The sequence below is a fragment of the Pan troglodytes genome, chromosome 23 (genome assembly GCF_028858775.2).
Source record: "Pan troglodytes isolate AG18354 chromosome 23, NHGRI_mPanTro3-v2.0_pri, whole genome shotgun sequence".
Classification (NCBI taxonomy): Eukaryota; Metazoa; Chordata; class Mammalia; order Primates; family Hominidae; genus Pan; species Pan troglodytes.
This window is the reverse complement of record NC_086016.1, coordinates 44,042,924-44,064,850: the sequence shown is the minus strand read 5'-3', so window position 1 is coordinate 44,064,850 and position 21,927 is coordinate 44,042,924. Positions and strand designations below refer to the sequence as shown.

At 47.7% G+C, this 21,927-nt stretch overlaps 1 protein-coding gene across 33 annotated transcripts; it reads left to right on the top strand.

Moving 5' to 3' along the window:
• Window positions 1-182: 182 nt before the first annotated feature.
• On the top strand, window positions 183-20,098 carry NAGA (alpha-N-acetylgalactosaminidase). 33 transcript variants are annotated; one of them, XM_063807967.1, is made up of 12 exons: window positions 238-293; window positions 690-774; window positions 988-1,100; window positions 2,526-2,661; window positions 3,164-3,335; window positions 3,810-3,987; window positions 4,296-4,390; window positions 5,201-5,362; window positions 7,721-7,891; window positions 8,075-8,272; window positions 10,033-10,176; window positions 10,689-12,745. In XM_063807967.1, the coding sequence occupies exons 4-12, from the start codon at window positions 2,558-2,560 to the stop codon at window positions 10,821-10,823; spliced, it is 1,359 nt and encodes a 452-aa protein (XP_063664037.1). In that variant the 5' UTR covers window positions 238-293; window positions 690-774; window positions 988-1,100; window positions 2,526-2,557; the 3' UTR covers window positions 10,824-12,745. The 33 variants fall into 33 exon arrangements, 32 of the variants coding, with proteins under 32 accessions (XP_024208604.2, XP_024208603.2, XP_054531553.1 ...); XM_063807963.1 differs by having other exon boundaries at window positions 244-293; window positions 672-774; XM_054675577.2 differs by having other exon boundaries at window positions 256-293; window positions 672-774; window positions 983-1,100.
• The last annotated feature ends 1,829 nt before the right edge of the window (window positions 20,099-21,927 follow it).

Below are 21,927 nucleotides of genomic sequence, written 5' to 3'. Positions count from 1 at the left end.
TGGTCCCCACAGAGGTGGAAGGACAGGCCTCGCGGGGTCCGGGCCACGAAGGACAGCCCCGAGTCCGTTCTGCCAATGCCAGCCTCGCTAGCACGCAGGGCGGGAGCCCAATGGGGAAGGGCTTAGGGAGGCTGGGAGGCCGGACCCATATGGGCGGGGCACAGCGTTGCTGGGGGGATTCTGATAGGTTGCGCGAAGGGTTGCCTTTGTGAGGCCCCGCCCTCACTGGAACGCTTCAGACTTATCAGGTTACCGGATTCGAGTCAGAAGCGGCGGCAGGTCTGAACGCTTCGGTAGGATAAGTGCGGTGGGAGGGGGCTCTGCGGTTTTGGGGGGCCCAGGGCGGGAACCCGGACCCGGCTGGAAGTCCGGAGCCTGGCCGCAGCCCCGCCCCTCCGCTCTTTCTTGGTGACCTTAAGCCAGTGGCTGCCTTTTTCTGAGCCCGGGCGGGGCCGAAGGCGGCCCGTAGGCCCTCGGGACTCCCAGCACTGCAGAGGGTGTGAGGTCTGACATCCAAGACACGTTGTTTCTTATTTCTGAAGGAAGAACTCAAGCTCCGGGAAGTGATGGCTGGGGATGGGGCGGGCAACTTGGGGACCGAGTGTACGATCCACGCCTAAGGTTGAGGGCGGCCGAGCTAGCCAGGCAGCCGTGACCCCATTGCTTTTCAGACGTTTCTTAGCTTCCAGAGCCCAACACATACAGCTGATACACGCAGACCAAATCTGGTCAGGTCCTCGGAAGCTGAGTCCAGAGCGATGCTGCTGAAGACAGGTACCTACACCGGCTGGGGTGGCTTGGAAGGGTAGGGGTGAGTGCTACAAGGAGTGCTTTGGCGCTTCTTCCCTAATGTGGGTATGTGGGGAGACAGGTTCCTCTCTCTTTTACTTAGAGCTGGGCAGGAAGGGAGGAGATGCTTCCCCATACGGGAATCATTTCTCCTTCAAAGGGGCCCTTCCTTTCTCACTTCCTCTCCCTCAAGCACAGAGGCCCTAACTGATGGATATCAGCATGTGCGGAGAACCGCCTGTACAGTCCCTACAGTAACTCCATATTACAGATAAGGAAACTGAGGCCCGAGGGGGAAAGGTCTCACTTAGGTGAGCTGATTGGGTGCCCATCCTGGCTGGCTTACTTCTTAAGCCTCTCTGAGGCCTCTTGAGGGTCTGTGGTAGAGAGCAAAGAGCTCTGGACTGGGGCTCAGGAGACCTGGAGTCTGGCCAATGATCCCGACTTAACGATTTTTCAACTTTACTGTGGTGTGAAAGCGACGCACATTCAGTAGAAACCACAGTACGTATACAACCTGTGTTTCAGTATTCAGTAAATTGCATGAAATATTCAACAATTTATTATAAAATAGGCTTTGTGTTAGATGATTTTGGCCAGCTGTAGGCTAATGTGCGTTGTCGCACTTTTTTTTTTTTTTTTTTTTTGAGACGGAGTCTCACTCTGTCGCCCAGGCTGGAGTGGAGTGGAGTGGCGCAATCTCGGCTCACTGCAATCTCCATCTCCCAGGTTCAAGCAAGTCTCCTGCTCAGCCTCCTGAGTAGCTGGGATTACAGGCACTCGCCACCTCACCCCGGTATTTTTTTGTAGTTTTAGTAGAGACAGGGTTTCACCATATTGCCCAAGCTGGTCTTGAACTCCTGACTTACTGTGATCCGCCCACCTCGGCCTCCCAAAGTGCTGGAATTACAGGCGTGAGCCACCATGCCTGGCCTGTCCACACTTTTAAGGTAGGCTAGGCTCAGCTATGATGTTTGCCAGGTTAGGTGTATTAAGTACATTTTTGACATAATATTTTCTTTTTTATTATTTTGGGATGGGGTCTCGCTCTGTCACAGCCCAGGCTAGAGTTCAGTGGCACGATCTCAGCTCACTGCAGCCTCCGCCTCTGGGGTTCAAGTGATCCTCTTGCCTCAGCCTCCCGAGTACAGCGCATGCCACCACGCCTGGCTAAGTTTTTGAATTTTTAGTAGAGACAAGGTTTCACCATGTTGGCCTGACCTCAAGTGATCCACTCGCCTCGGCCTTCCAGAGCATTGGGATTACAGGCATGAGCCACTGCATCTGGCTGATGTGATATTTTCAACTTACACTGGGCTTATGAGAACGTAGTTCCGTGGTAGGCCTAGGAGCATCTGTACTGTTAAGTTCTATATATGGGATGGGAGGAGCTGATGGGGGTTATAGGAAGGGAAGGACATAAGGTGTTAGTTTTGCTAATTCCAGGTGTTAGTTTTGCTAATTCCAGGTGTTAGTTTTGCTAATTCCAGCACTGCTGTGGTGACGGCCAGACCTCAAGCCACTGCCTGGCCCAGGCACCATCCTCCCACTTACTGCTTTGCAAGAGCCAGCCATTGCAGGAAGAGCCAATTCTACCCTAAACCCAGGAGTCCAGTTTCCCTTATATATAGGCAGGCAGCCTCTGTAGGGCTGAGCAACATACAGATGGGGTGGGATGAGGGCTGGAGCTGTGGGGGCAACTGATAGTCACCATCCCCTCCTCCCTTGCCCCCTAGTGCTCTTGCTGGGACATGTGGCCCAGGTGCTGATGCTGGACAATGGGCTCCTGCAGACACCACCCATGGGCTGGCTGGCCTGGGAACGCTTCCGCTGCAACATTAACTGTGATGAGGACCCAAAGAACTGCATCAGGTGAGTAAGGTCCACACTCACCTGATGAGCCTTGCCCAGGGCCCTGCAGATTCGGGGGCAGGAAGTGGAGAGTCCACTAGAAAAGAGGGCAAGGTCAGAGTTCTCCATCCCAGAGACTGCAGCCAGAAGTCACTCGGACTGTCTGACACCTAGCCCCATGACCTGTCTGGAGCCTCTGCAGGGACTGTCAGGCCCCAACCTGGTCACGAGGCAGGGACCTTACATGGACCCAGCCCCTGAGATAACTCTTAGAAGGTCAGGCCAGGCCCCCTGTACTTCCCCTGACCCAGTCCTAGCTTTTGGCCTGGGGCCAGCCACTCCTTTCAAGCCAGCTTGCTTATGGCTCATTGCACAATCTCTGGTGGTCATTTACACTGATACCTGGCTTAGGGCTCAGCAAGGTCATGGTTTTTATAGCCCAGATTCAATCAGAGCTGAGGCAGGGTGTGGGTGAGGGCCGGGCTGGGTCCCTGAGCTACCCCATCCCTCTGCCCCTCACTAGTGAACGGCTCTTCATGGAGATGGCTGACCGGATGGCACAGGATGGATGGCGGGACATGGGCTACACATACCTCAACATTGATGACTGCTGGATCGGTGGTCGCGATGCCAGTGGCTGCCTGATGCCAGATCCCAAGCGCTTCCCTCATGGCATTCCTTTCCTGGCTGACTACGTGAGCCGCACCCCAGCCCTGCCCTTGGCCTCAGGGCTAGACCACTCCTTTCACCCTACCTCGCTTAGGGCTCACTTACATGATTGAGATCTCACAGTCTAGTGGGGGAAACAGACAAATCAACACCGACTTTTGGCCTATTCTGTTGAGTGAGAGCCAGAAAGGGCATCTCACGCAGCCTGGTATTCCAGGAAGGTTCCCTGGAGGAGGCATTTCTTGAGCTGAGCCCAGAGAGATGGCATTGGAGGCAGAGAGGATGGCAGGAGCAAAGGCCTAGGGGCAAGAAACAGCCGCTGGGAGATGTGTGTTGGGGGAGAGGTGGGCCATCGTGGGCAGAGGCCGGGCCAGCAGGCTGGGACCATCTCCTTTGGTCCGTGGGAGCCACTGGAGGTTTAATGGGACGGGGTCAGATATGCCTTGAGGAGGCTCCTTGAGGGTCCTGCTTGAGCCCACTGTGTCCTCAAACCCCCACAGGTTCACTCCCTGGGCCTGAAGTTGGGTATCTACGCGGACATGGGCAACTTCACCTGCATGGGTTACCCAGGCACCACACTGGACAAGGTGGTCCAGGATGCTCAGACCTTCGCCGAGTGGAAGGTAGACATGCTCAAGCTGGATGGCTGCTTCTCCACCCCCGAGGAGCGGGCCCAGGGTGAGTTACGCAGCTGGCTGGGGCACGCAGGCAAACGGGGAGGGTGGCCATGGAGACCCACCCAGCGCCCACCTGGCTGAGCTTCCCAATTCCCCCTACCCAGGGGTTAGGGGGATTGTGGCTCCCAGGCTCCCTAAATATGAGTGGCAGCATAGCCCACCCTGGAAGCATTTGAGGCTCTGGGTATGTGGGGAGGCACCTACTGTTTGGAGCTTGTTTCTTCACATCTGTTGGGAAAAGGTCTGGGCTAAGGCCCCAGACTGCCTCCTGCACTTCCTCAGGACTGAAATAGGTTGGGCTTTCTCTAGGGTACCCCAAGATGGCTGCTGCCCTGAATGCCACAGGCCGCCCCATCGCCTTCTCCTGCAGCTGGCCAGCCTATGAAGGCGGCCTCCCCCCAAGGGTAAGCCATTCTGCCCCCTGCCTGATGGCGCTTCCCACACCCAGGCCTCCTTACCTCCTGAGTGCCAGGCTTCAGGGATGGGGCCTTCCAGAGCCAGGGCTGCTCTCACCACAGGTGCCCATATGGTGATTTGTAGGTGTCTAGAGACCTACATTAAGTAGCCGCAAAGAGCAGGTGGGCTCAGCCAGCCCAGAGAGGTGTGTGTGTTGGAGGGAGTGGCGGGCCTTAGAGAAGAGGCCCTTGTGAAGTGGGCTGAAGGAGTTGGCATCAGAGGCAGGAGAGCCATCTGTGCTGGCACACAGTGCCCAGGATTCCAGGAGGTGCCCATTAGGCGAGGAAACCCAGAAGGCTGGGGAGGCCAGGCAGGTGGGGCCAAGCCTCGGAGGAGCCTGTGGGCTCATGAGGGCTCCCTTAGCATGTTTGACACCAAAAAGGGTGGGCTCAGGCCTCTGGAGCTGAGAAGACAGCAGACAGCAGTTTCTCACTGAGAGAACATGGGGGTGGGTGGGTGTCAGGGAGGGTTGTTTGTGGGTGCACCAGCCTGGGCCCACACCCTGGGTTTGACCCAAGCTGGCATGAGAAGGCAGGGTAGGCTCCTGGCACCAGCATGCACAGAAGGGAGACCCCGGTAGCCCCACAGCAGGGCCACCCTCTGAGGCCCTCCTCATCCTGAGCAAGCCGGTGGGGCCTGTTCTCTTCCCTCTTCCCCACTCTCTGTCTCTCCTGCTGAGCCTCCTCAACTCCTGTGTGGGTCTCTGGGCTGCAGCATGTGATTCTGGTGCTGGACTCTGCCTTCCCCTCGACATCAAGGTGAACTACAGTCTGCTGGCGGACATCTGCAACCTCTGGCGTAACTATGATGACATCCAGGACTCCTGGTGGAGCGTGCTCTCCATCCTGAATTGGTTCGTGGAGCACCAGGACATACTGCAGCCAGTGGCCGGCCCTGGGCACTGGAATGACCCTGACATGGTACCAGGATGGAGGGGGATGTCCCTAGGCCCACCATCTGTGACGACCCTGCTCCCCACTGCCCTGTGCTTTCTTCCTTCTTGGAGGCTCACTGCCGGGTTCTAGGTCAGCGCTTCTGAAATGTGTCCCTGAACTGGTTGCTTTAGACTTGACTTAGAAGCTGGTTTCCAGGGCCCCATCCCCCACGTTTTGCATCACAATGTTCAGGGGAAGAACACTGGTAACCATCTCCCCAGGCAATTCTGATGTTTCTGAAAGCTCAAGAACTTGGGTCTGTAGTGACCCTGGAATAAGATGTTATTGCTGTGCAGGTTGAAGATCACGACCTTGCTATTCCTAGTGCCTGGACTGCTCTCCCCCGTGTGCCTCTGATCCTTTTGTCAATTTCCTGCCTCATCCTCCACAGGGACAACTGGCCCTCACAGTCCTGCTTCTAGCCCTTCCATTCTATCTCGGTCATTGCCCTGTGACATTTTGTTGTTGTTGCAATTTATAGCTTTATAGTTATCTGTTAGTCAACAAGCATTTACTACCTGATTGATCCTATGATGATTATAAGAATTACAAGTGCTAAGCCAGGTGGAGGGAGCAACCTGGAGGAGCAGGAACTGGCCTGCTGTGGAGTCCCAGCTCTAGCTCTGCCATTTTACCTTGGGCAAGTAACTTAATTTGTTCTGTGCCTCAGTTTTGTCAATTGGAAAATAAGAATAGTAGCTACCTTATAGGGTTGAGGGTTAAAATAACTCTGAAATGCTTGGCACAGTGATGGGCACACAGTGCTTAAATTGTTGTCACTAAGCCTGTAATTGTGTCCTGACTATGGATTGCTTGCCCTGGGGTCAGGAGTCCCCCTTGGTCCATTCAGCTGTGGCTAGGGCAAGTGGGTGTGGCCAGTGGTAGGTACAGGGACTTTGTCCCGTTCTGTTTCTTACCACTGTCACCTTGGAACATTTATTGACTTGACCTAGTTTATAAGCTTTTTGACAACAGGAGCCCATTTGATCATCTGAACAACCTGTGATGTAGCCAGGGCATATTACCACCCCCATCACCCCCATGGGGTTTTTGTTTTTTATTGATTTATTTATTTTTTGAGACGGAGTCTTGCTCTGTCGCCCAGGCTGGAGTGCAATGGCGCGATCTCGGCTTACTGCAACCTCCACCTCCCAGGTTCAAGCGATTCTCCTGCCTCAGCCACCCGAGTAGCTGGGATTACAGGCGCCTGCTATGACACCCAGCTAATTTTTTTTTTTGTATTTTTTTAGTAGAGATGGGGTTTCACCATGTTGGCCAGACTGGTCTCAAACTCCTGACCTCATGATCTGCCCGCCTCAGCCTCCCAAAGTGCTGGGATTACAGGTGTGAGCCACCACGCCCAGCCTATTTATCTATTTATTTAGAGAATGAGTTTTGCTCTTGTTGCCCAGGCTGGAGTGCAATGGCATGATCTTGGCTGACCGCAACCTCCGCCTCCCAGGTTCAAGCGATTCTCCTGTCTCAGCCTCCCAAGTAGCTGGGATTACAGGCATGCGCCACCACACCTGGCTAATTTTGTATTTTTGGTAGAGATGGGGTTTCTCCGTGTTGGTCAGGCTGGTTTCGAACTCCTGACCTCAGGTGATCTGCCCTCCTCAGCCTCCCAAAGTGCTGGGATTACAGGCGTGAGCCACCGCGCCTGGCCTTTTGTTTTTTGAGTCAGAGTCTCACTCTGTTGCCCAGGCTGGAGTGCAGTGGTGCAATCTCGGCTCACTGCAACCTCCACCTTCTGGTTCAAGTTATTCTCGTGCTTGAACAAGTAGCTGGAATTACAGGTGTTTACCACCACGCCTGGGTAATTTTTATATTTTCAGTAGAAATGAGGTTTTGCTATGTTGGCCAGGATGGTCTCTAACTCCTGGGCTCAAGTGATTCACCTGCCTCTGTAGCAGGACCAGCCGCAGACAAAACTCCTCAGACACCAGATTAAAGAAGGAAGAGGTTTTTATTCGGCTGGGAGTGTCGGCAGACTCGTGTCTTAAGAGCCGAGCTCCCTGAAAAAGAAATTCTTGGCCTTTTTAAAGGCTTACAACTTTAAGGGGTCCATGTGAAAGGGTCGTGATACATCAAGCAAGCGTGGGAAACGTGACTGGAGGCTACATGCATCAGCTAACAGAACAAAAAGTTTTACAATGCTTTTTTCATACCGTATCTGGAATTTACAGATAACACAAGTAGTTTAGGTCAGGGGTTGATGTTATTATTATTACTTTTTTTTAACTCCTAGGGCCAGGTGGTGGTGCCAAGGTTGTCTGGCTATTTATCTTACTTTTGTTTATTTCCAACTTTTTGCTTTTTCTCTCCTCCTGTCTTGTGAACTAGGCAAGGTTGGGAGAGGAGGGCAGCAGGAGTAGTAGTGGTCTCTTCCTTACCTCAGCCTCCCAAAGTGCTGGCATTTACAAGCATGAGCCGCCGCACCTGGCCATCTGCCCACCCCCCTACCGCCGACTCCTGTTCTTGATGGAAAATAAAAAGCTGATGCTCAGATGGAAGGTGACTTAACTCCCCCAAGGCCACAGGGCTGGGGAATGGTGTTTGCTGAACCAGGCCTCCTCCACATACAGCCATCTTTCCCTAATCCCTAATTGCTCTTCCTTGGCTACAAGTTTGGGGATGGTCCCTGTGTCTACCTCCTTGAGGAGATGAGAGCTGACTACTCCTCTTCTCTGCCCCCAGCTGCTCATTGGGAACTTTGGTCTCAGCTTAGAGCAATCCCGGGCCCAGATGGCCCTGTGGACGGTGCTGGCAGCCCCCCTCTTGATGTCCACAGACCTGCGTACCATCTCCGCCCAGAACATGGACATTCTGCAGAATCCACTCATGATCAAAATCAACCAGGATCCCTTAGGCATCCAGGGACGCAGGATTCACAAGGTACTAGGGTGTGGAGGGAAGGAAGGGGAGGGCTGAGGAACTGGGTTCTCCTGAGAGAAAGGCTGCCAGCCTCCCTGGGGGCAACACCTGGCGAGGTACAGGAGTCGCCCAGTCCCCAACCAGGGCTACCCCTTCTGGTTGCTTATGGTTGAGGACTCTGATGGGAGCTGCTCCAACTGTCCTCCTCTTGCTGGGTGAGAGCAGGGCTGAGCAGGACAGCTCAAGGGAGTAGGGGATGAGAGGCGTCAGCCACATAAGTGCACATAGGAAGGGTGAGGCACAGAGCTTCTATACACCCGTGATGGCCTGCAGAGAGCTTGGGCTTCCCTCCAGAGCAGGAGGAGCTGGTTTGTTTGTTTTTGAGACAGGGTCTCACTCTGTCACCCAGGCTGGAGTGCAGTGGCACAATTTCGACTCACTGCAATCTCTACCTGCCGGGTTCAAGCAATTCTCGTGCCTCAGCCTCCTGAGTAGCTGGCACTACAGGCGCCTGCCACCACGCCCAGCTAATTTTTGTATTTTTAGTAGAGACACCATGTTGGCCAGGCTCGTCTCAAACTCCTGGCCTCAGGTGATCCACCCGCATCAGCCTCCCAAAGTGCTGGGATTACAGGCATGAGCCACCGCACTCGGCCAGGAGAAGCTGTTATAGCCAAGGAATACTACGACTACTAGTGGCTGCTATTTATTGAGTACCTACCATGTGCCGGGAGTTTTAGATAATTTTTCTCAGCAAGGTAGTTATCTTGCCATTTTACAAATGAGAAAAATGAAACTTCGAGAGTCTGAGTAACTTTATCCCAAGGCTACACAGTTGGTACAAACAAGACTGGACTTCAGTGTCACCTCAAAGCCTTTTTTTTTTTTTTTTTTTTTGAGATGGAGTCTCACTCTGTAGCCCAGGCTGGAGTGCAGTGGCACCATCTCAGCTCACTGCAACCTCTGGCTCCCAGGTTCAAGCGATTTTCCTGCCTCAGCCTCCCAGGTAGCTGGGATTACAGGTGTGCGCCACCACACCCGGCTAATTTTTTTTGTATTTTTTTCAGTAGAGACAGGGTTTCACCATGTTGGCCAGGCTACTCTCAAAACTCCTGACGTCAGCTGATCCACTGGCCTCGGCCTCACAAAGTAATGGGATTACAGGCATGAGCCACTGTGCCTGTCTGCCTTTGCTCTTTACCAAATCCTGGATTCTGGTAAAAAGAAACCTACAGAACTACGGAAGGCACCTATAGAACTGGTGATGCCCAGAGGAAGTAACAATTCCCTGCCAGAGGGGCTGATGGTGGAGCTGGGCCTGGAAAACCTTCTGGAGGATGGGAGTTCACATCCAGCTCCACTCTCCACCCTCCTGGAACAGAGTTCACTGTTCCCACTGGACAGCACCCTCCAGGCCAGCACTGGCAGCTGTTTGGGGCCAGCACTCATACGCTGTACTGTTGTTGCGCTTCCCTGTTTCTGCGTTTATCCCTCCCGTTGTCCTATGAGCTTCTGGGGCAGGGCCTCATGCAGCACTTGTCTCAGTGTGCTAGCATAGGGGCCGGGCTCAGAGTAGGTGTTGATGAGTATCTGCTGAGTCAGGGAAGGTGGGCAGATAGGGTTAGATAAGCTGGGGTGCTGGAGGCCCGTGGCATCCTCCCTAAACCTGTGTGACATGGAGCTGTGAACTGGGGGACCCAGAACTCAGGGAGGGCCAGGGAGGCAATGGTAGGTCGTGTCTGAGCAAGGGACCCCAGCCAGTAGCCACCTTCTGTGCCCAGGAAAAATCTCTCATCGAAGTGTACATGCGGCCTCTGTCCAACAAGGCTAGCGCCTTAGTCTTCTTCAGCCGCAGGACCGATATGCCTTATCGCTACCACTCCTCCCTTGGCCAGCTGAACTTCACCGGGTCTGTGATATATGAGGTGAGCACCTGGCTGCCTGCAGCCACCCGCCTGGGCTTCAGATTTCTGTGGGAGGGTATTATGGGGGGTGGTTGTTCACATATGGCCTCCCCTGAGCCGTGGGCTTAGGGCCTCTGGCAGGTGCCCATGGGGAGCTGCAGGCACTGAGAGCTGCAGCCAGTGCCGTGCTCTGCACCAGTATTTTCAACCTATGCAAACAGAACTACTGCATATAAATATGAATCCCATTAGCCTCTAGGGCTGTACTCCTCCTCCCAAGGGTCAGCACTTGCTGGCACGTTCCTCACAGTTTTCCATGGGCTGGGGCTTTCTCCACTGCCCGTGCTTGGGCACCTGCTGGATTTGCTGGTGGAGAAGTGATGGGGATTCAGGGCTCCCACTTCTGTAGGGCATACTGGAAGCCCAGCACAGACAGGCCAAAGTCCAGGCAGAAGGCTTCTACATCCTCTGGGGGGGGGGTCTCTGTGCAGCCACTCTCATGGTGGCATTGGTGATGTCCCTCCCCACTGCAGGCCCAGGACGTCTACTCAGGTGACATCATCAGTGGCCTCCGAGATGAAACCAACTTCACAGTGATCATCAACCCTTCAGGGGTAGTGATGTGGTACCTGTATCCCATCAAGAACCTGGAGATGTCCCAGCAGTGAGGAGCTGGGACATGTGACAGGCTGTGGTGGCACCACTGAGCCTAGACCATGGAGCCTTGGCATGCCCAGGGCAAGTGGGGAGGTTCTCTGCTCCCCAGGCCTGCTCGGTGACTGACCCCCTCATACCCAAAGTGCAATCTCACGGCCAGGTTCTATGCCCTGTCCAAGCGTAAACCCTCTTGGAAACTTCTTTTGGGGCAATTTTCCTGTGGCCTTCCTGGCCTCTACTTCCATGTGGCAGCCCCACAGACATTGCTGAGCAACTTGCCAGCCTCCTGAGCTCCATGCCCATCAGGACTCTAGCCTCTGACCTTGCTGTTGACTCTGAAATCAGGATTTGGAAGTTTTCGAATTAGGAGTAGAGAGATCTGACCTCTTGCCAGGAATGCCCATGAATCATGTGATTGGCTTTTCTACCCATAGAGGGCCTTGCAGCCTGATACCACCTGGGAGTGAGGGTCACAAAGGAGACCTTGGCTCCCTCAGGTCACCAATAAACCTGTTCTTTAATCAAGTAGTTGTAATATGGACCTGGGGTACCTTTAGTTAGGGACTCTGGTGGCACTACACAGGGTGCTGGATTCAAATCTCACCTCTATGGATGATGTCTGGCATCGTCTGGCCCCTCCTTTTCCAAAGTGACCAGAAGATTGTACTTCCTAGAGATGCCAGACTTGCCTCACACCCAGGAGCTGCCCCTGCTGTGCCTGGTATGCTGGCAGTGGTGATGGTGACAACACAATGAGGCCAAGTAGCAATGCTCCCAGGTCCTGCAGCTTGTGCTCTGCCCAGCAGTGCCCCTGGCCCAGCACCTCAGCCTGCTCTTCTCTCTGGTGGCTCCAACCCCACCCCTACTTCTTTTCCTTTATTTCTCTCCCAACCTGGCTGCAAAGGAGGTTCATATTCCCCAGATGTGTCCACAAACCTGTCCAGGAGTTGTGTCTTAAAATTGATTTCCTGTCCCTCTTCCTAAGGACAGGGGTAACAGTCAAAGTGAAGGAATGATGGGTTCTTGCCTGTCTTGCTTTGGTCCTTATTTCCCAAGCCCTCCTCTTTTAGCCAAGGCTACAGGGCACTTGTCTTCCCTGGTGGCTCTCTCCCCTTTGGAGAGAGCTAGTGGCAGAGCAACCTAGCTAGGTCCTCCTTGGGCTTTGAATGCAGGAGCACCCAGTGCCCCAGGCCTTGCACTGTGCTGCCCAAGGAGTATTTTCTGGGTGGATCTCCCATACTCCTCAGGGTTCTGAGGTCCTTGTATTTAGGGTATGGTATAAAAACTTACATATGCACATTTTGTTACATCATTTAAGATTACTGAAGCTTTACTGGTTAAGTATAGGGTCACCAGAGAAAGTTCCTTTCCCCAGTTGATGTCTTGAGGCTGTTGAGAAACTTAGGACAGAAGCCTACCTCATCCCAGGCCTGCCCGTCCGTGCATAGCTCTGCCTTTGGGTCTTGTTCATAGTGCTGTTCAGGCAAAATGGAATAGTCTCAGGTGGGAACACCTTCTCTTGCTAGCTCCAGGAAGGCTTTGTGGGAAATGAGTTGAGACCATAGACTTGGGAGTTGGGGGCCAGAGTTGAGCCTGGACTTGACCAATTAATTCCCTTACCTTTCAGCCCAAGATAGCTACATGTCTTTACTTGCTGTATAAGTTATCCTTTTGTCCTGGGGGTGCCTGATTGATCCTATCTCTTCACCCTTCATTCTTTCAACAAACATGCCATCTATCTCCCAGGACATTTATTCCCTTCTATTCAAGGCCAGTTAGGAATGCAATTATTTTTTTTTTTCAGTTAAATACAGACTTGTTTGGACCCAAGGTACCCTTTCTCTTTTTAAAAACTTTTTATCATGAAAACTTTCAAATACAAAAATAAAATGGTAGAGTGAACCTCCATGTACCCAGCATCCAGCTCCAGTAACCATCAACGTGTACCATTATTTCATCTCTCTTCCTGCACATGCTCTTCTGATGTGTGAGCTAGAGTACCTGAAAGGAAATTTCAGAAAACCCTAAAAACCACTATGTCTCTAATAGATAAGGGCTTTAAAAATACATATATGAGCTGGGCGCGGTGACTCATGCCTGTAATCCCAGCACTTTGGGAGGCTGAGGTAGGCGGATCACAAGGTCAGGAGATTGAGACCATCCTGGCTAACATGGTGAAACCCCATCTCTATTAAAAATACAAAAAATTAGCCGGGCATGGTGGTGGGCGCCTGTAGTCCCAGCTACTCGGGAGGCTGAGGCAGGAGAACAGCGTGATCCTGGGAGGCGGAGGTTGCAGTGAGCCGAGATGGCACCACCACACTCCAGCCTGGGCGACAGAGCCAGACTCCATCTCAAAAAAAAAAAAAAAAAAAAATATATATATATATATACACACACACACACGCACATATATGTATATATATGTATATATATATGACCTTAATACAATTTTCCTATCTAAAAAAACATAATTTTAAAATAATCTAATAACCAATCCATGTTCAGTTTTTGCCAGTTGTCTCAAAAATCTCTATAGTTTGTCTAAATCAAGATCCAGTAAAATAGTCCAGTACAAACTACTGAAAGTTTGCTCCCTTCATAAAAGCATTGAAAAACCTGCCACATACTATCAAAATCAACTTTCACAGAACTCTGGAAATTAGCCAAAAGCTTGCGGCAACCCAGAAAACTTCAACTGAAAAAAAAAAAGTTGAATTCTAGTAGAAACAGCAAGCTATGTGGTATTTTACCTTATTACCAGATTTTAAATCAGCTAGTTTAAACATGTTCAAAGAGCCAAAGGAAGCCGGGTCTAAAGAAATAAAGGAAAGAATAAGAATGATGCCCAAACAGAATAACAAGGAAGAGATAAAACTGTAGTGGGGAAGAAAGCACAAATTCTGAAGTTGGAAAGTACAATAGTTGAAATGAGAATTCACTGAAGAGGTTTAATAATAGTAGATTTGACAGAAAAAGAATCAGCAAACTTGAAGACAGATCTGTTGAAATTAACCTCTCTGAGAAAAAGAAAGAAACAAGAATGAAGAACAATGAGCAAAACTTCTAAAACCTTTGGGATACCACCAAATGTACCCATATACACATAAAAAAAGAGAAAGGGGCAGAATATTGGAAGAAAGAATGGTTGAAAATGTCTCACATTTGATGGAAAATATTAATCTACCTATCCAAGAAGCTCAGTGAACTCCAAGTAGGTTAAACTCAAAGAGCTCCATACCTAGACATATCATAATCAAACCCTCAAAAGACAGAATTTTGAAAGAGGCAAGATAAAAGCAACTCATCACACAAGGGAGTCTCAATAAGATTTACAACTGACTTCTCATCAGAAACCATGGAAACAAGAAGGCAATGGGTACATTTAAAAATAACTAAGTATAATTGGATTGTTTGTCACAAAGGATAAATGCTTGAGGCACTAGATACCCCATTTTCCATGATGTGATTATTACAGGAATGCAATGCCTGTATCAAAACATCTCATGTACTCCATAAATATATACACCTACTATGCAGCCACAAAAATTAAAAATGAAAAAAAAGGCAGTGGGTTGACATATTCAAAGTGTTGAAAGAAAAAGACTATGAAAAAATCTGTTATTTGGCCAAACTATCTTTCAAAAATGAAGGCAACATGAAAACATTCCCAGATAAACAAAAACAGAGTTCATCTCTAGCCACCCTGCCCCACATAAAATACTAAAGGACATCCTTCAGGCCAAAATGGAAGGAAACTAGTAACTTGAATCCACACGGAGAAATAAAGAGCACCAGTAAATGGAACTACATAAGTAAATATAAATGATTTTGGTTTGTAAGTCATTTTTTGTCCCCATCTGATTTAAAAGGTAACTTAAATGCAATAATTATAAACTAAGATGGGTAGACTATGTATAAAGATGTCATTTGTAACAATAACAGCATAAAGGAGGAGGGGAACAGCTATATAAGAAGCAAAATTTTTGTGTACAAGTGGCATGAATTAGTATTAATCAGAATGAGATAGTTCAGAATAAGATGTTAATGGTAATCCCTATGGCAACCACAAAAAAACTTTAAAAATCTAGTAAATATATGACAGAGATAAAATGGTACAAAATAAAATGTCTAACACAAAAAAGGCAGTAATGGAAGAAATGTGGAACAAAAGAGACTTAAGACATAACACACAAATAGTAAAATGACAAATGTATAAACCTTATCAATAATTACATGTAAATGGATTAAACATAGATCGACGGAATGCATTTAAAAGATACACACACAAGTGCACACACAATCCAAAAATGTGCTTTGTTTAAGAGACACTTTAGACTCAAAGACATAATAAGTTGGAAGTAAAAGGACAGAAAAAGATACACCAAGCAAATGGTAGCAAAAGTACTAGGGTTGGGGGGAGGGTCTATGTTAATATCAGAAAAATACTTTAAGACAAAAATTGTTACTAGATCCAAAAGATTTTATAAAATTGAAAGGATCAATCCACCAAAAAAGATATAATTATACATATTAGTATACCTAACAAGAGTCCAAATATATAAAGCAAAACCAGACACAATTGAATACAGAAATAGATAATTCAACAATAAATGTTACCAATTATATTACCAATACTAATTATAAACCAATTAGACCTAACAGACATCTACAGAACATTCCACCCAATAGCAGCAGAATATACATTCTTCTCAGTACAAATGAAACATTCTCTAGGACAGACCATATGTTAGGCCATAAAATAAGTATCACTAAATTGTAAAAGACTGAAATTGCCAGGCACGGTGGCTCACACCTGTAATCCCAGCACTTTGGGAGGCCAAGTCGGGCAGATCACCTGAGGTCAGGAGTTCCAGATCAGCCTGACCAACATGGTGAAACCCCGTCTCTACTAAAAATACAAAAATTAGCCAGGCTTGGTGGCAGGCGCCTGTAATCCCAGCTACTCTGGAGGCTGAGGCGGAAAATCGCTTGAACCCTGAGGCGGAGGTTGCAGTGAGCCAAGATCGCGCCACTGCACTCCAGCCTGGGCGACAGAGTGAGACTCAGTCTCAAAAAAAAATTAGCTGGGCGTGGTGGTGGGTGCCTGTTGATGCAGGAGAATCATTTGAACTCAGGAGGCAGAGGTTGCAGTGAGCTGAGATCACACCATTGCACTCCAGCCTGGGTGACAGAGCAAAACTCCATCTCAAGAAAAAAAAGAAAAGAAAGAAAAAGAGGACACACACTTTCAATTTCAGTATCTACCAAAAAGCTACAGTAATAAAAACAGTGTGGTACTGGTATAACAATAGACATACAGTTGAGAGTCCAGAAATAAACCCATACATCTATAGTTAATTGATTTTTTTTCTTTTTTAGACACCAGGTCTCACTCTGTTGCCCAGGCTGGCGTGTACTAGTGTGACATAGCTCAGTGCAGGCTTAAACCCCTGGGTTCAGGCGAACCTCCCACCTTGGCCTCCCAAAGCACTGGAATCACAGGCATGAACCACTGCATCCAGCCAGTTAATTGATTTTTTTTTTTTTTTTTACAAAGGTACTAAGACCCTTCAATTAGAAAATAGTATTTTAAATAAATGGCGCTGGGATAACTAGATATCCACATGTAAAAAAAAAAAATGAATGTAACTCAAAATGGTTAAAAGACCTAAATGTAAGACTGAAAACTATAAAACTCTTAGAATAAAACATAAGTATAAATCTTAGTGACTTTAGATTATGCCACAGTTTCTTAGACAGGACACTAAAATCAGAAACAGGCTGGGTACGGTGGGTCATGCTTATAATCCCAGCACTTTGGGAGGCCAAGGCAGGTGGATCACCTGAGGTCAGGAGTTTGAGACCAGCCTGGCCAATAAGGTGAAACCCTATCTCTACTAAAAATACAAAAAAAAAAAAAAAAAAAAAAAATTACCTGGGCATGGTGCCATGCGCCTGTAATCCCAGCTGCTCAGGAGGCTGAAGTAGGAGAATTGCTTGAACCTGAGAGGTGGAGGTTTCAGTGATCGTGCCACTGCACTCTAGCCTGGGTGACAGTGTGAGACTCTGTCTCAAAAAAAAAATTTTTTTTTAAATCAGAAGCAATCAAAAAAATGATAAGTTGGACTTGATCAAAATTCAAAACTTTTCTGTGTCAAAGTATACTATCAAGAAAATTAAAAGAGGCCCCGCACAGTCGCATACACTTGTAATCCCAGCACACTGGGAGGCTGGGATGGGAGGATCACTTGAGGCCAGGAGTTCAAGAGCCTGAGCAACATAGTAAGACCTTGTCTCATTTTTTTTTAAATAAAAAATAAACAAAGTTAAAAGACAACTTGCAGGATGGGATGCAGCATTTGTAAATCATATACTCCGACTAGGGTCTAGTATCCAGATATATACAACTTAATAAAAAGGCAAATGACTTAATTAAAAATAGGCAAAGAATTTGAATAGACATATCTCCAAAGAGTTATACAAATGGCTAATAAGCTCATGAAAAGATGCCCAACATTGGCCAGGTGTGGTGGCTCATGCCTGTAATTCCAGCACTTTGGGAGGCCGAGGCAGGTGGATCATGAGGTCAGGAGTTCGAGACCAGCCTGGCCAACATAGTAAAACCCTGTCTCTACTAAAAATACAAAAATTAGCCAGGCATGGTGGCATGCACCTGTAGTCCCAGCTACTTATGAGGCTGAGGCAGGAGAACTGCTTGAACCTGGGAGGTGGAGGTTGTGGTGAGCCGAGATCGCGCCACTGCACTCCAGCCTGGGTGAGAGTGACTCTGGTCTTAAAAAAAAAAAAAAAAGAAAAAGAAAAAGAGGAAAAAAAAATATGCCCATGTTACATTGTTAGTCATCAGTCACTGTAGAAACCTGCCTGGCAGTTCCTCAAAATGTTAAACAGAGTTACCATATGATCCAGCAATTCACTCTTAGGTAAATGCCTAAGAGAAATTTAAAAATATGCCTACACAAAGACTTGTATGTGAATGTTCATAGCATTATTCATAATAGCCAAAAAGTATAAACAACTCAAACGTCTATCAACTGATGAATGGATAAACAAAATGTGTTATATCCATGCAATCCACACAGTATATCCATACTGACACATGCTACAACACGGTTGAACCTTGAAAACTTTAGCTAAGTGAAAGCCAGACACAAAAGTACATGCATTGTATTATTCCATTTATAAGAAATGTCTGGAATAGGCAAACCTACAGAGACAAAAAGTAGATAAATGGTTGCCAAGGGATGGAGGGAAGAGGAAATGAGAAGTGATTGCTAATGGTTATGGGGTTTCTTTTTAGGTAATGAAAATGTTCTGGAATTACAGTACTTACGGTTGCCTATCTTTCTGTACAAATAACACATGGCTTTTGCCTCCTGACTGGAGCCTTTCAGGTATACAGAGAGCCTACAATTAGCTGCTGTTCAAGGATCCAGGTGAGAGACAGGGAGGCTGGGACAGGGGTGATCGCAGTGAAGATGAAGAAGGACTGGCCAGATCTCCAGGACTCAGTGACCGTTGGGAGGGGCTGCCAAGGCAATATGCACAGGCCAAAGACACATTGGAAAAATAGACAAAAGTGTTAGAAATTGTTGAAAAGTACCTATTTTGCCACTCTTATTTCCAGCAACAGTCTAGAATTTCTGGACTCCAAGGAAAAAATACAAGTGGGTTCCAGGCCTGGCACAGTGGCTCATGCCTCTAATCCCAGCACTCTGGGAGGCCAAGGTGGGTGGATCGCCTGAGGTCAGGAGTTCGAGACCAGCCTGGCCAACATAGTGAAACCCTGTCTCTACTAAAAATACAAAAAATTAGCTGGGCATGGTGGTACACACCTGTAGTCCCACCTACTCGAGAGGCTGGGGCACAAGAATCACTGGAACCAGGTGGAGGTTGCAGTGAGCCAGGATCACACCACTGTACTCCAGCCTGGGTGACAGAGCCAGACTCCATCTCAAAAAAAAGAAAGAGGAAAAAAAATACCAGTTGGTTCCTGTTTAAAGAGCTTCAAGAAGTTCTCAGAAACTATTCCTCAAGACAGTCCCTGGAGAGGCTGTATGTGAAGGCCTACAAAGACAGACCTTTACCTCTACAAAGACCCTTTACCTCTCCAGGTTGGAACAAAGCCATCTGCACTGACTTGGGGTGTGTAAAATAATAAATTGAGATGATTTTCCTTACTAAAAAGACTGACCGGTTTATAGAATGAGAATAAGATGGTAATTTAGTTGTATATCCTAATACCTAGATTTAAATCCTTGCTCCACTTACAGCTGTGCAATCTTGAGCACCCTACTTAATCTCTCTGTGCTTCTTCCTCTATAATGGGGATAATGTATTATAATATTCTACTTCCTTTATAGTGGGGATAATAGTTCCTACCTCATGGGATTATCACTCAGGAATTAAGTGAGCTAATTTATGTAAAGCACTGAGAATGGCACCTGAATAAGTAGTTACTCAGGCCCAGGCTTTTCTACATGGTGGTTTTTGCCACCTAGCTTGGGAGCCCTCAGACATTTAAAAAGCTGTGGGAAATCAGTCTCTCCCTCTAAATGGGCTTCCCATCCCTCCCCTGACCCCAGCCTTTTAAAGACCAGGTTTAGGTTTCCTGAACAATTAAGCAGAAAATGCAGAGTTCCCATATACCCTCTCTTCACTCACTGTTTCCCCTATTGTTAACATCCTGCATTAATGTGGCAGATTTGTTATAATTGATAGTACTGATACATTATTAGCAAACGTTCATAATTTACATTAGGGTTTACATTAGGGTTCACTCTTTATGCTGTACATTCACTGGGTTTTCACTAATGTGTCATGAGGCACACCCACTGTTACAGTATCATACAGAATAGTTTCACTGCCCTAAAAATCCTTGTTCCACCTGGTTCATCCCTCCCTCCCTTCCCTCTCCCCCACTCCTGGCCATCACTGATCTTTTCACTGTCTCCATAGTTTTGCCTTTTCCAGAATGTCACAGAGTTTGAATCATACAGTAAATAGCCTTTCAGATTGGCTTCTTTCACTTAGCAATATGAATCTAGGGTTCCTCCATATCTTTTCATGGTTTGATAGTACATTACCTTTTAAGCAATGTGCTTAAATGAATAATATCCCATTGTATAGATATACCACTGTTTATCCATTCAACTATTCAAGGACATCTTTGTTGCTTCCAGGTTTCAGCAATTATGAATAAAGCTGCTATAAATATTTGAGTGCAGATTTTTGTGGACATAGATTTTCAACTCATTTGGATAAATACCAAGGAGCACAATTGCTGGGACATATGGTAAGAGTATATTTAGTTTGGAAGACAGTTTGGCAGTTTCTTACTAAAGTGTACCATTTTGTACTCCCAGGAAGCAATGAGCGTTCCTGTTGCTCCACATCCTCACCAGAATTTGGTGTTGTCAGCATTTTGGATTTTAGCCATTCTAATAGGTGTATAATAGTATCTGTTTTAATTTGCAATTCCTTAATGATATATGATGTTCAGCATCTTCTAATATGTGTGTTTGCCATCTGTTTATCTTCTTTGGTGAGGTGTCTGTTTGGGTCTTTTATCCATTTTTTAATTAGGTTTTTTTTTTGGGGAGGGGACAGGGGAATGGAGTCTCACTCTGTTGCCCAGACTGGAGTGCAGTGGCATGATCTCGGCTCACTGCAACCTCCACCTCCTGGGTTCAAGAGATCCTCCTGCCTCAACCTCCTGAGTAGCTGGGATTACAGGCAGGCGCCACAACACCCAGCTAATTTTTATATATTTTTAGTAGAGATGGGGCTTTGTCATGTTGGCTAGGCTGGTCTCAAATTCCTAACCTCAGGTGATCCGCCTGCCTCGGCTTCCCAAAGTGCTGGGATTACAAGCATAAGCCACCATGCCTGGCCCAGGTTGTTTTTTTTGTTTTTTGTTTTTTTAATTATTGAGTTGTAAGAGTTGGATTTTTCGTTTGTTTTTAGAGACAGGGTCTCCCTCTGTCACCCAGGCTAGAAGACACTGGCACAATCATTGTTCACTGCAGCCTCAAGCAATCCTCCCACCTAAGCCTCCCGAGTAGCTAGGACTATAGGAATGCCCAGCTAATTTTTGTAGTTTTTTGTAGAGACAGGGTCTCACTATGTTGCCCAGACTGGTCTTAAACTGGCCTCAAGCAATCTTCCCACTTCGGCCTCCCAAAGATTACAGGCATGAGCCACCTGTAAATTTTAGATATAAAAGATGGCAGAATGTGCCACACCAAAATGTGCCACTTTTTTTTTTTTTTGAGATGGAGTCTCGCTTCTTTGCCCAGGCCGGAGTGCTATGGCACAATCTTGGCTCACTGCAACCTCTGCCTCTTAGGTTCAAGCAATTCTCCTGCCTCAGCCTCCCCAATAGCTGGGATTATAGGCATGTGCCACCATGCCTGGCTAAATTTTGTATTTGTATTCAACCTATCAATTATTTTTTTCTTTTTTCATGCTTTTGATGTTGTTTCTAAAGACTCACTGGAAAAGCCAAAATGTTCTTTTTTTTTTTTTTTTTTTTTTTTGAGACAGAGTCTCGCTCTGTCACCCAGGCTGGAGTGCAGTGGCATGATCTCCGCTCACTGCAAGCTCTGCCTCCTGGGTTCATGCCATTCTCCTGCCTCAGCCTCCTGAGTAGCTAGGACTACAGGTGCCCGCCACCACGCCCGGCTAATTTTTTGTATTTTTAGTAGAGACGGGGTTTCACCGTGTTAGCCAGGATGGTCTCGATCTCCTGACCTTGTGATCCGCCCACCTTGGCCTCCCAAAGTGCTAGGATTACAGGAATGAGCCACCGTGCCCGGCCTCCTATGTTATCTTCTAGAATTTTTATAGCTTAGTGTTTTACAATTAGGTCTATATTGAGTTAATTTTTATGAAAAGTGTAAAGTCTGTGTCTAGATTTTTTTTTCTTTTGGGATATGAATGTCCAATTGCGCTAGCACCACTTGGGAAGACTATCCTTTCTCCATTGAATTACCTGGGTCCCTTTGTAAAAAATGTTGGCTATATTTGTGCGGTACATTCTGGACTCTTCTGTTCCACTAATCTACTTGTCTACTGCTTTGCTAATACCACATT